This window comes from Coffea arabica, chromosome 1e (assembly GCF_036785885.1).
Source record: "Coffea arabica cultivar ET-39 chromosome 1e, Coffea Arabica ET-39 HiFi, whole genome shotgun sequence".
Taxonomy (NCBI): Eukaryota; Viridiplantae; Streptophyta; class Magnoliopsida; order Gentianales; family Rubiaceae; genus Coffea; species Coffea arabica.
In genome coordinates this window covers 51,925,863-51,939,469 of record NC_092311.1, presented here as the reverse complement: position 1 = coordinate 51,939,469, position 13,607 = coordinate 51,925,863, and the positions used below count along the sequence as shown (strand labels likewise).

The following is a 13,607-nucleotide window of genomic DNA, read 5'->3' as shown; positions in this document are numbered from 1 at the left end:
TGAGATCTCTACGCGTGATTAAATCTTTTTATTTTTGTTTTGGCACTCAACACGTGATTAATTCCACACACACTTACTTGTAATCTGATCTTAATTACAAGAAGTATTTGGGGGTTAGGGGTTATTGATGCAATTTGTATTGGGCTTAGGTGTAGGTGTGGCTGCCTATGATCCATTGGCTTCAAAGACTGCAACATCAATCACAACATGAAGATGAACAGTGATTTTTCCCTGAGAAATGAAAATCACATGCAAGCGTCCAATTGATAACTATCAGCTTTGACGCCTAATTACATACATCCAAGTTTTTCAAAAAGACGTTTGCACGCTACAAACTATGGCCTTGTTTGGAAGATAAGTTTTTTTTGTCAAGTTTGTCTGTTTTAAGTTTTTTAAAAGATTTAGTTACAGTAACCTCAAAAAACTTTTCAAAATATTTAAACTATAAATTTCAAAATATTCAAAAAAAATACACTTCAAAATTTTTTTAAAAAATTTCTACAGTATACACACATGATATATATATATATATATATATGTACACACACAAACACATACAAGTTTGTAACCATGCCTCATGCAAAAACCTGAAAGGAAGCACAGAAGTCTAAACATTCAAAATTTAATAACAGCAGAGCAGTTATGTGCATATATAAAATAGATCTTAAAATTCCAGAATGCAGATCAACAACACAAGACGTTTTTACTTTACATGATGGAGTTCAAAAGTACACAAGTCACTGAGTACAGGTCACTAGGTTCTAGTTTATACTAGTAAACATACAGAGCTTTAAGAAATTACATGGTCGAAGAAACCAGTTAAACCAGCAAAGATACACACCCAAGAGAAGCAAATTTTCTTGCACCCTTTGCGGGCCAACCAAAAAAAAATGAACTGGGATTAACATTTTAACGGGTTAGGAAATTGCTAGACGAAGCAAATTGAAACATATACTGAGATGAAGCAAATTAAAGCATATATATACTGGAGTCTTCCATTTTGGTCTCGAAATGGTTAAATATCCTTTGGACCTTGCTGAGACTTATTCCGTAGCAATACCACAAAAACCATATGTCAAAAGAAAATGCCACATCTCTTCTTTCATTCATATTGCTGGTTGCTGTTCCTCCTCTAATTTGTTGTTCGTTTCACCGTTTGTTTGAAAGATGCAAGTGCAAAGTTATTGGCCGCTTGGGGCACATTACGCTGGTTTCTCCTTGCCGGCTTCTTTGCCTCTGATTTTGACCCTGGCTGCCGAACTTTCACTCCTCTTATCAGCTGTACAGCAAGCAGCGTCATCTTAATTAAATAAACTTGAGCAACAGCTAAGATGAGTGGGAGGGCTACAGTCTAAAAAGAAACCAACAAGTTGCTTACGTATTTGCCACATTTCGTGTCCGTGTATATGACGATAAAGTCGCCCTCTTGAAGTCCATTTACGCGCACAAAGTCCCCTAGAGGCGAAGAAAACGCACTTTAAAGAAAGAAACTTTTTATTTATTTATTTATTTTTTTGGTTTTGAGACTACTTTCATGGTAGGGATCAACAAAAATAGATTGCTTACCGGTGTTTTCAAGAAGGTACATTCTGCTCTTGTTATTTGGCCAAAATCTGGAAATTAAAGCCGTTAATATATAGAAGTGGCATGCGAAACACAAATCAGTTTATTTTTTCAAAAACTATTTACGTACTACTCAAGTAACGAAGCTTAAAATTGTTAAATGAACTTGTCATACCTATACCGCATGTTCCAGACATTAGAAGTGCCAATGTCTTCCAGGGCTATGGGGATTCCATCCCTTGATTCAAGTTCAGGAAGATGCGTTTCTGCCTCTTTCTGAGGGATCAAATCGAAAATCCAACGAAAGATATTAATTACAAAGTAGGCAACATTTACAATGTCAGTAAGATACAATCTTATAAATGATCAGGATACAAATCTATGAATTACAAAATAAATTGAGGAACGTACTTTGGGCAACACAATTCTTCCCAAATTACCCACATCGCTTTGTTTCAACACTTTCTGCAGCAAAAACTTCAAGTTCTTCTCCGTTTTCCAACTCTACATGACAATATTAATAACAACCGTTACAATTCAACAGTATCCAGAAAGCTATACCAACAGATTCACCGAAACTCACATGATCAACCTTGAAAGAGCAACGAGCGTGAATATATATATATATAAAAAAAAAAGAGGCCAAACATGATATATACACCTGCTTTCTATCAGATGATGGAACCTGACGCTGATGATTCTGCTGCGGTTGCAGGTACGCCCGATCCACAGGTTGAGTTGGTGCTTGCCTATGTGATGGTTCATCAGGTGAAACCAAAGGCGGCATAGTCGGAGCAGGAGCAGGCGGAGGAACTGCAGGGGACCAGTAAATCCAATTCCCTGGATTAGCTGGAGAGTTGGAGGTGCAATCATCTCCAACAGCAGGGATCCTCGTTGCATGTTGTTCATTCACTAGACTCTGAGGCTGATTCTGGTGAGTATGATGATGATGACTATGGTGATGCCGATATTGGTGCAGAGAAATCCGTCGTTGGCGTGCCATCCTTTTCTTGCGGGCCTCCTTGGTGGCTGAAGAACCATATCTCACCAATCTTTCGCCACTGCTCCCATCAAAAACCTGATACGGATATGGATTTGCATACAGAGCTTGAGCTTGGGAGCCGGACACGGGAAGTTTAGTATTATCCGGGAACGGGTTGTACTGAGCCTGCGGCATCGAATATGGTCCACTCCACGATTGAGGAGAGTCCGTGGGTTGATGATATTTTGCTGGAACCAGATATAGATTTGCATTATTCATAGTTTGGTTCGACACGGGAACAGCAACAGCAACAGTTGCCGCTGCAGCACTAGAATAAGGATCACACGCATATCCTCCCATGGTGGGCGGGAATGGCGCCGCGAGGGAGTTAGGACAAGACTCGCATGGAGGTGCAGGTGGAACCCAAGGTGATGGAGAGGAAGAAAGGCAAGCAGTTGATGGATGTTGATGACTACAGGGAACAACAGATTTGCAGTTAATCAAATCAGTAGTAGTGGGGCTAGGGTTAGGGTTAGGGTTTATGGTTTCGTGAGCAGCTGCAGCAGCCGGTGCCTGTTCATGATAGTGATAGGAGATTGGGTCAAAGTCAGCTGCAGCTCTTGAACACATTTCTGTGGCTCTTCTTTTGTGAAGTTGGTATTGTTCCACCCACTCCAGAATGAGCTTCAACAATTGCTTCTTGCCCTCTTTGGTGCAGCCCAGACGTTTGGAGGCGCACTCAATGGTAGAGCGCCTGAGCTTGATACTCCTCATATCTTCAGCCGAAATGTGATCTTTGTTTTGCTTGAGCCATTCCAGGAATATAACACCAAGCTCGCTGTTTCCTTGCAGAAAGTATAGCCCGCCATCATTTCCATTATCATTTCCGTCTTCCTCCACAGGCTGATGATGCTGAGAGGGAGCTTGTATTTGGTCTTCCTGGTGGTTGGGGGTCGCGCATGCTGACGATGCAGGTTTCCGTTCTTGAAACTGGTGATCATGATCTTGTTGTGGGGGGTTAACGTTTTCGCTCTCAAAAATTGAGCAGGGGTCCCAGATATCGCTGTTATCCAGCAGATCCATGTACCCGAAATTCTCCATCGCATTCATGCAATTCATATCCCTGTTGCTACAGTAGTCATCAGGTAGTGGAAGAATCTCCATGGAGGCGGTGGATGACAAGGCCGCCGCCGCAGCAGCAGCATTCACCACCTCATCACACTGCCTCTCCAGGGGGTGGTAGCGCTGCATTTCTGCCTCTGAATTACGGTGGAAAGAATCGTCCGGCTCTGACTTGAAAACTGCCCAAGAAGTAGCCGCGGAGGAGGATGAGGAGGAAGAGGAGGAGGATGTGGAAGCAACGGCCCTGGCAGGGAGGGGAGTGGAGGAAGATGATGAAGAGGAAGACATGCATGGGAAGTCGGGGATGGGAGGGAAGTCAGTGTAGAAGAGGGAGCAAGGATCATTATTGACATCAGCATCGTCATCATCATCAAGTAGACTATTGTCTTGATCATGACCACGATGATCTCTTCCAAACCAGATCTCCCTCTCACCGCAACCACCATTAACACTCATCACTTGCTCATCTTGCTTCATATGATCATCATCATCATCATCAAATGCCGTTGCAGGAAAGGCAGATTCTTCCATGATGACATCCATGCCCTTCATTAATCCATCTCCGTCGTCCCCTGCTTGCAGTGCTTCGGAAGCATTCTTGCTCATCCTGCAGTCTGCTTCTACTCGGAAGTAGATGGTGGTTTGAGTTGGGATGGGGGCCTAGAAATTAAGTGGTCGAGAAATTCCAAAGAGAGGAATAGAATCCGGGGGACTGAGAACCGGGGGCTTTTTCTGGGGGGTACTCTTATATACGGCTGGGGATGGGGGAGAGAGTGGTCGTGGGTCGGGGGGGGGAGGGGGCGTGATTTCGCTTTTGTAACTGATTAAGGAAGCTAGCGAGTTAAAAGGGCCCGCCTGTTTTGGATTTGCCCCATCAAATCAAAACCTTCAAGTTGGGGGGGGGGGGCGGATTGAGGAAATGCAACATAAAGCATCTGGGGTTGTTTCTCTACAATTTCAACTACAATTACAACAAACAACAACAGAAGAGAACAGAGCAGAGCAGTGGCAATAACTGGTATTCACGCATAAAATATCGAAAGAAAGCGACTTGCCTTCATTAATCTATTGCCAATAATCACACAGACACCTAAATCTACATCTACCACTTCTTCTCGACTCCAAATATCGCCATCATTATTAAATCATCATCATCATCGATCTATATGGAATCTGGCACAGTACAGCAGTAATCTAATTAATCTACACAATAACAACTGGAGAACTATTTATATTACAAATAGGAAGGATTAACATGATCTACAGGAGGATTAGTACACACTGCTAGTATAGTACTAGTGTGTGTGTGAGAGAGAGAGAAATAAAAAAGTGTCGACGGCCACCGTAATTCGATGAAGAAGACAGAAAGAGAGAATTCGAACCCGGCTTGCCTAACACACATATACACATTACTTAGCACGCTATACAAAAAGTTTTAGTATAAACGCCACCGCCAACTAAGAAAATTTTGAAAAAGAAAAAAGAAAAAAGAAAAATCATCAGATTCTGAGACCCAACCGCCATCTCCACGACTGTTCTGGCGAGTTCCTTTTGTTATTACTACTACTATTTCTGTTTTGGGGGTTATGGCGATATCTTTTGTTGGGTAGCAGATAAGTTCAAATCGTTTTATAGCGTTTTACTCTCAAGTGTGTGTGTGTGTGAGAGAGAGAGAGAGAGAGAGAGAGGACTTAGAGAGGAAATTGGAATAGAGAGAGAGAGAGTGAGAGAGAGGGGAAACAACTAAAACAAAACCTCGTGCCGCTACTTTCTCCGCTTATCCCCGGATTCTACGCCAGTAGCCATACGCTCTCACCTGAATGGCTGTCTCTGGCGGTGCCCACTGCCAACCAACGCCTCAAAAACCACTTCCTTCCTTTCACATTTTTTACTTTTTACTAACTAACAACATTCAACCAATTTTGAAATGTGCACTTATTTGTCCTCATAAGTCATTTGTAATTGCTTCCTTCATTCATTAGCAATAGAATTAGAAGCAGCTCAATTCTCTCTCAACCCAATCTGACCGAGGTAATTATTGCGAAAAACAAAAGAACAAAGCAGGAAAAATTATACTCCATATTAGACCGACTGGGGACAGATGATAGAAGCAAGCACTATGGGAGGGAGGATGGCTTGGCTCCTTTGTTCACGGTCGCGGGGGTTGTCCTCATTCGTGGATTGAACGGCGACGCCTCTTCATTACCAGCTACGTGTCTCTTCATTTCTGACGTAACACCAGTCCAAACAAGCGGCCCAGCAGCAGCAGCACCTCCAACAAAAAAAAAGAAAAAAAGAAAAAAAAAGAGCCACTATACTACAAAACACCTTTATTCTAATCAGAATCGGACGTCTTTCTTACCTTTCTGAGCCAATAAACTTTGTTGCTTATCACATTTTAACCAAAAACAAAAAAAAAAGAAAAAGAAAAATTCCCGCTGTCCTCTTTCCGTTTCGTGTCCATTAAAACCTGTTCGTCGTTATCTGCTGCGCCCCTCTGTAATGCATTTAACAGCATCGATCTGAACTTATACGTAGCAAAAAGCGACAAAAAAAGAAGAGGAAGAAGAAGAAAAGGACCAATGAAATTCAGACAGGAGACCGTAAGGTGGCGTAAGTGACGATGGAGTTGAAGCATGCAGAGAACGCTGATTGGCTAATAAAAACCAACTTTGGGCGTTGCTTATTCGATCACCCAGCGACCAGCCGTTTGTAATTTGGCCGGGTCTCCATTTCATTTCCCTCTCCGTATTCTCACAAGCGGTTGCTGTTCACGTGCAACCGCGCCACGAGGGCCTTAGCGCCCATCATCTTTTGATGGCAAAAGTATAATCTCACGAATCGATTGACCAAAAAATAAAAAAGAAAAAAAATAGAAAAAGAAAAGGCGGGTCACTATTTTTTCAAAAATTTAATAAGTAGAGAGGGGAGGAAGATTTGTACCCACGGCCTGTCTATTTGTCATCTAGTATTAGCCTCTAATTTTATTTATTTTTCATTTTTCTTTTTGGGTCAGTGACAGCATCTAAACTTTTTCTTTTTTCCCATTTAAATTAATTAGAGAGGTGTATTAGTAAACATTTTCTTGAATTTTTTCTTTTTTAGCGGTAGGTTTGAACTCCATTTTTTAGTTGTAGGTACAGATTCTCGACCTTAGGGGATTTTAAATCTCTTTTTGGTGGCCAATTTATCATCTAAGACAAATTGTTGATCAATGACAACATCTAAACTACTGAAGCGGAGGGTTTGTTTGGATTGAGAATTATTTGACAAAATTTATTTGCTTACATCATGATTACAATTTTCAACACGCCTTTTTATATTCTCAATTACTTTTTTATCTCATATACATCACATCACAAAAAGTACTACAGTAAAAATATTTCAAATAATTTACAATCCAATAGAGCCTGGGAAACAATTTGAATTTAACTGTGCCGTACAATAGTTTGAATTCCTAACCCAACAATCAAGAATACATCCTATGTACTTATTGCACAATAATCTTGCCAAGTGGCAACCCAAAATATAATTTGCGATTTTGGCTACATTACAAGGCTCGACACATTGAATTCTATTTAATTTATCAAACTTAATTCTCATTAACTCGTATACTTTCTAGTCCACTATTTTTTTTTTCCTAGCAATAGTCCACTAATGTTACGAAAGAAGAGCTAAGCGCTATACCTCGTCTTTCTATATATAAAAGCATGAGGTGTGACATTTGGTGTTGATTTTTTTTTTTTCATTTGTATTATATCAATTTTACCCTCATATAAGTAATAAGAATTTACACTTAATCGTCACGGACAAATTGTTGGCGGTTATTAACTTCCAATACTTTTTACTATTTCAATGATTTCTATAATTTTAATTTTCAATATCTTCTTTTATTTTCCTTTTCATTGGACTTCTGATTATTACTACTCTTATATTATAAAGAAAAATATTTTTTAATATGCACACCCAATACGATGTTCTTTTCCCACCAGTTGTAATTAAGTATGAAGAGTGCCTTTTGAAATAGTACAAACTCATATTAGTTCTCAAGATTCGGTGCAGATCCATGGTCATAAATAACTTATTCTTGCCAGGGCATTATCAAGGCTTGACGGATGGTTTATCCAGTGTTGTATTTGGGCGTAACTTGGGAATACATTTGATCTTAACTTTTAGGAAAAGTCTTATAGAGGCAAAAGTCCATATTCTTAAAAATTTGCTTGAAATTTTTTTTTTTGGTAAGGAAAATATTTGGGTGGGTTCAACAAATCATGCCTTCGAAACCGTAAATCATGTATAAAGTTTCTTATAAATCACCCACTAACACAACCTTTATATCGGCAGAGAACACATGAACTTTTATGAAAATTTTTACTTGATTATTATACCGTACTGCTACTATATTTCGTAGTAATAGAACCCATGGAGAATTTAACCGTCCGAAAACTTGACGTGGTTTCAAAGGTTAAGAGTTTGTTTTCTAATTAATACTAGGGGGAGTGTCCGCACACCGCGAGGGTGTTTAGTGTCTATGGTTAGAGAGAATTTTTTATTGAACAAATAATAGTACAATTTGGAAAGAAATAATCATCAAATATGACAAAACTAATAATGATACATTTTAATTGCAGCACGCACTTGTACACTTTGTTTTATCAATATTTTTACAATTTTACCATTCTCAAAAGGTCTCTACATATTTCAATTGAAAATCGGCCAAGAGCAGACATAAATTGTTTTAGACAAAGAAATATCCTCCAATGGCTATTTATAGCAACATGTTAATTATACAACGTGTCAATATGTCTTTGAGTTAATTGCACAACAAAAGCCACATTCCAATTAAATGTGTCTATAACATCATTTCAATAATTATACCAACACAAAAACTTATATGAGTTGTACTTGATGCAAAAACGATTGCAAAATAATTCCATATTTCAGAAATACCCAAATGACTCCATAAATCAAAGATTTAAATGTATCAAAATGAGGGTATTTCAGTAAATATATCTAAATATATGATGCTCCTCAATTGTACCAAAAGGTTTAAAAAAAAACTATACAACATTTCATATTTTCAAAAAACCCTATCCCATGTGATTGAAATTCAAACCCTTTTTTACCACAACTCATTATTGTATTCTTATATAGTATAAGTATACGAAGGTTGGAACTAATATCTATTCTTTCTTTTTGTGAGGATTGAAATTCTAATTCCACCACAATTTAAGTCATTGAACGGAAAAGGTCAGGCTTCTTTCAGTTTTTTTTTTTAAAATTTTTTTTGAGGGGGCAGCAGTCAAGTAGCAATCATCCTATATTACTTTTTGGGAAAATCGTTCAAAACGTCTCTCACATTTTGCAAAATAACTTTTTCCGTCCCTCACTTTTAAAAATGTAATTTTACGTCCCTTACAAATTCACTTTGATCAAATTTGGTCCCTATACTTAAGTTTTCGACTAGTTTTTTATCGGAATTCACCACGTACCTTGCACGTGATCATATTTTAAGGGCAAATTTGTCAAATCAAATTTTATATAATTCGATTCATAATCCCTCACATTTCATAAAATAAATTTTTTCGTCCTTCACATTTTTCAAAATGAATTTTTTCATCTTTTATTGATCATGTGTATGAATAATTTTTTTTAAATCCATGTATATATTTATTTGATTTCATTTGAACAGTACGAATAGCATGTGAAATCAAATAGAGATATATTACACACTATTCGTATTGCTCAAGTGAAATCAAATAGATATATACATAGGTTTAAAAAAATTGTTAGTTTTTCACTTATATTCATTTTCTTTTACTCGAAATTTGAAACTAAAGAAGACATTTAATCCTAAATATTATCAAGTGTTTATATCGAATTAAATTTGGATAGAAAAAGTAAACAAAAGGAAAGTATGACAAAAAGAAATAAGTGATTGGCACTTTCAAATTTTAACACAATCACAAGGTAAGTAATTCAACTGTTGGTCTTAAAAGTATCGCGTAGAAATTTCAAATTTTAACTAAAATTTGTTAGCACAATTATAGAATTCGAGTTAGGACCCATTAATTAGATGACCTTATTATACAACTCAATAAATAAATTATTACCAAAAGAGAAATGTCACAAATATTGAATAGGTTCAAATGGTGAAATCATATAAATATATACATGGGTTTCAAACAAAATTATTAGTTTAAAACCCCTATATATATCTATTGAATAGCATGTGTATAGCAACAATTAGCATGTTTAGATAAAATTCAATAGAGATAAATTACATGTTATTCATACTATTCAGGTAAAATCAAATAGATATATACGTAGGTTTATAGAAAAAAAGCTATTCGTATACATGATCACTGAGGGATGAAAAAATTCATTTTAAAAAATATGAGGGATGGAAAAATTTATTTTTTGAAATGTGAGGAACAAAGCAACTCATTTTGTAAAATGTTAGGGACAAAAAAATTCATTTTGTGAAATATGAGGGACTATGAATCAGATTATGTAAAAATTTGATTTGACAATTTTGCCCTTAAAAATTGATCACATGCAAGTCACGTGGTGGATTCCAGCAAAAACTAGTCAAAAACTTAGGTAGGGACCAAATTTGGTTAATGTGAATTTGTAAGGGATGTAAAATTACACTTTTAAAAGTGAGAGACGAAAAAAGTCATCTTGTAAAATGTGAGAGACATTTTGAACGATTTTTCCTTTCTTTTTTAAGAATAGAAATTTTCTGCTGGTAACTAGTTAGAGAACTAGGAGCACAATATTGCTGACCAACACTTGATAATAAGTGTGGGGTATAGAGTTAAAAATTCATCTACCATATATGACTTCAATGAAAAAAGACAAACCATTCCCCCAGTTCTCCCACCACGTGGCAGCCATGCACGCTAGATCAAAACCTTCAACTAAACGGACGAATAATGAGTTATTATATATAATTTGTTTTCTTGATTTCGTTATCTAATTTTTTCTTTTGATCATTAGGGAATCATCGAAGCTGTGAATGTTTGCATTTGTTTAGATATGTAGGAAATCATGTAGCACTTCTTAACGTCGCGGTGAATCTGATCATAGTGAGTTCAGCACAGTGACGTCGTATCATTCAAAGTTGTAAACCCTTGGTACCTAATCTTGTCAATAATTAATTTTCAGGATTTTTTTTGGTTTTGATAATAACTTCAAAAAAAACTTGATGGAATTTGTCTGAACGTCGAGTGAACGAGCTATTTGTAGAATGCAGCACGATTTTGATAAAAATACCTGAGGATTGCTTGCACATAACCTGATTGTCAAGTCACGAATCCTACGTACAGTCCGATGTAAATGGCAGTAAATATCAGAAGAAAGAAAAAAATTTTGAAAAATGAGATAAAAAAAAAATCTTGTATCTGGACAACAGATAGCAGAAATGTGATCATCAAATTGAGCATACTCAGCTCAGCTTACTAGACTAGAACATTCAAATGATCACAAGGAGAAACTACTCAAGCAGTAAAAAAAAAAAGAAAGAAAGCTAGTTAGGTAACTGGAAGATGCTTTAATTATATGTATGGAAAAGTGCGATTGGCGTTAATTTTTGGTGTTCATGCTGCGCTCGACTTTCTCAGCATTGTGTTTTGCGGACTCCTTGGCTTCTTCGGCCTTGCCAACCACCGTCTCTTTGATTTTTTGAGTGGTGTCCTTGACCGAGTCCCAGGCTTCTTGTGCCGTCTGCTTCGCTTTATCACTCATGTCTTTTGAAGCTTCGGCCACCTTTCCGGCCACATTCTTGGTTTTCTGCATCATCTTTGTTTATTTCACAACAGAGACATGAGACACGCATGCCGTTAGAAATAAAACCAAGATCATCCTTGATCAAGCAAGCAATTTTAACAGGAATCAACGATCATGAACTAAGTTGATCATAATTGCTTATATATATACACACACACACTCACTATAGGCAATATTATCAGAATGATTTTGTACGGACTGATGAGTAGTAATTACTGGTAACTCACATCCTCTGCGTTAGAAACGGCCGCGTGTTTCATTTCTTGGCCGGCTTCCTTGGCCGCCTCAGTTCCTTGTTTGGCTGCTTTGCTGCCTTGTCTTGCTGCATTGGCTGCCTGTTCGTATGCAGCAGTTGTCGCACGCCGCCTAGTTGCCTGCTATCATGAATTACATTAGTAGACTACTACCAATTAAGAGCGTTGCTTCACGACTGAGGCTCACCCCTTGCAAGCCTTCGCTGGATCACTTTTGTTAAGTTTTTTTTTTTTTTTTCGACAGATCATATTTTTAAGTTGATATATATATAGAAAGAGAGAGAGAGAGAGAGGATTCACCTGGAAAGGCTTAATTGGTGCAACACCTACGAAACTCCAAGGCCTGCGCACGATGATTGCTCTTGAGGTTTGGAACTTGAAGAAGGTGGTGGTTAGAGCCATGCTTGCCATCTTAATTATGTTTGAGCTTTTCCTAGGCTTCAATAACAGAAATTTCTGTGAAATACTAGTAACTTCACCTCTAGTTTGCTTTCGTCTTTCGATTAGTCCTACTACTGGGGATATAAATAGGGAGATCAAGGATAACTCATGTGGCTTTCCTACAGAGCTATGCACAATTTTCTCGTACCAATGGTTGAAGAAGAATAATTTTGCCGATCCAATATTTAAGGGTCGACAATTATTTGTTTACCGGGTTTTAGGCCAGATAATGTATCCCTGTTTGGTCACAGGAAGCTGAAATTAGAAATGGCGTTACTGACACATAATTACCGCAACGGATCCGCAACGGATCTTCTGTCCCACACCCTGTACCACTCTCTATCCTACTTTTTATTAAATTGCTATTTCTCCTACATAAATATCATATTTTAGTTCTTTTTTATTTTCTTAAGATCCAATAACTATTAATTGAGTTATACACAAAATTTAATATACTCAAAAAATCAAAATGCATAAAAAATGAGATTTTTTATGAATTTTCTGCTGTATTTTTTAATTTTCTATTATATATTACTTTTTTTAAGCTGCTGTATTTATTTTTTACTCAATTAATAGTTATTGAATTTTAAGGAAACAAAAAATAACTAAAACATGATATTTATGTAGGAGAAATAGCAATATAATAAAAAGTGAGACAGAGAATGACACAGAATGTGGGACAGAAGATCTGTTGCGCATAATTACCCACCACTATAATTTCCCTCAATTTTCCTGTGCTTCAAGATCGATATTGTTTGCAAGTCTTTTAACACGAGCTAGGAAACTTTTAATCTTTCACCATACATAATTGTGATTAATTGACAAAACAATTCATGATCTTTCAAATCATATTTTTTATTTTGACCAACTATAATTAGAATAGTTGGCCACCACATAAGATTCAAGTCTTTGTGGGACGGGAGATTAAAGGTTTAAATCTTGTCTTCCATTACTCTCCATGTGGGTGCATCTTTGTGAGATGGGAGGTTAAGGGTTTAAATCTTACCGTTCATCACTTTATCAGCATGTAGCTGCTCCAATTCCATATGGGTGCGTAGTCCACTCGTATGGTCCGATAATAATTCAGTTCCTGTCAGTTTCCATTAGACTATTTGGATCATGCCCTAAAATAAATAGACTTAGAGTAGAAGTAGGAGTAGGTGTAGAGTAGATGGTGATGATTGATTTTAAAAAAAAAATTCTGATTTTGATTTATATATATATATGCCCCAGTACAAGTTTTTTTCCCCCTTTGTATTCTATGTAATTCCTATCCCATGTATTCGTAAAAATTGCGGGTCTTAAAACGCCCAAAAAGCCCAATGCATCCACCGGAAAATCTTCTGCAATGCCTTTGAGAATCAGGTGAACACCAATTTGTGCAAGAAACTTCCACACCTCGTCCGCTAAAATTTTCAAAACATTATCAAGGAACAAATGTACCATTTCTACTA

At 37.2% G+C, this 13,607-nt stretch overlaps 1 protein-coding gene across 1 annotated transcript; it reads right to left on the bottom strand.

Moving 5' to 3' along the window:
- Positions 1 to 678: 678 nt before the first annotated feature.
- LOC140013427 (B3 domain-containing transcription factor ABI3-like) lies at positions 679 to 5,075 on the bottom strand. Its single transcript, XM_072062706.1, has 6 exons — positions 2,225 to 5,075; positions 1,975 to 2,067; positions 1,739 to 1,839; positions 1,567 to 1,613; positions 1,379 to 1,455; positions 679 to 1,279 (listed from the first exon to the last, which is right to left on the bottom strand). Exons 1-6 carry the CDS (start codon positions 4,271 to 4,273, stop codon positions 1,133 to 1,135), a joined length of 2,514 nt encoding a protein of 837 aa, XP_071918807.1. The 5' UTR covers positions 4,274 to 5,075; the 3' UTR covers positions 679 to 1,132.
- Positions 5,076 to 13,607: the final 8,532 nt, after the last annotated feature.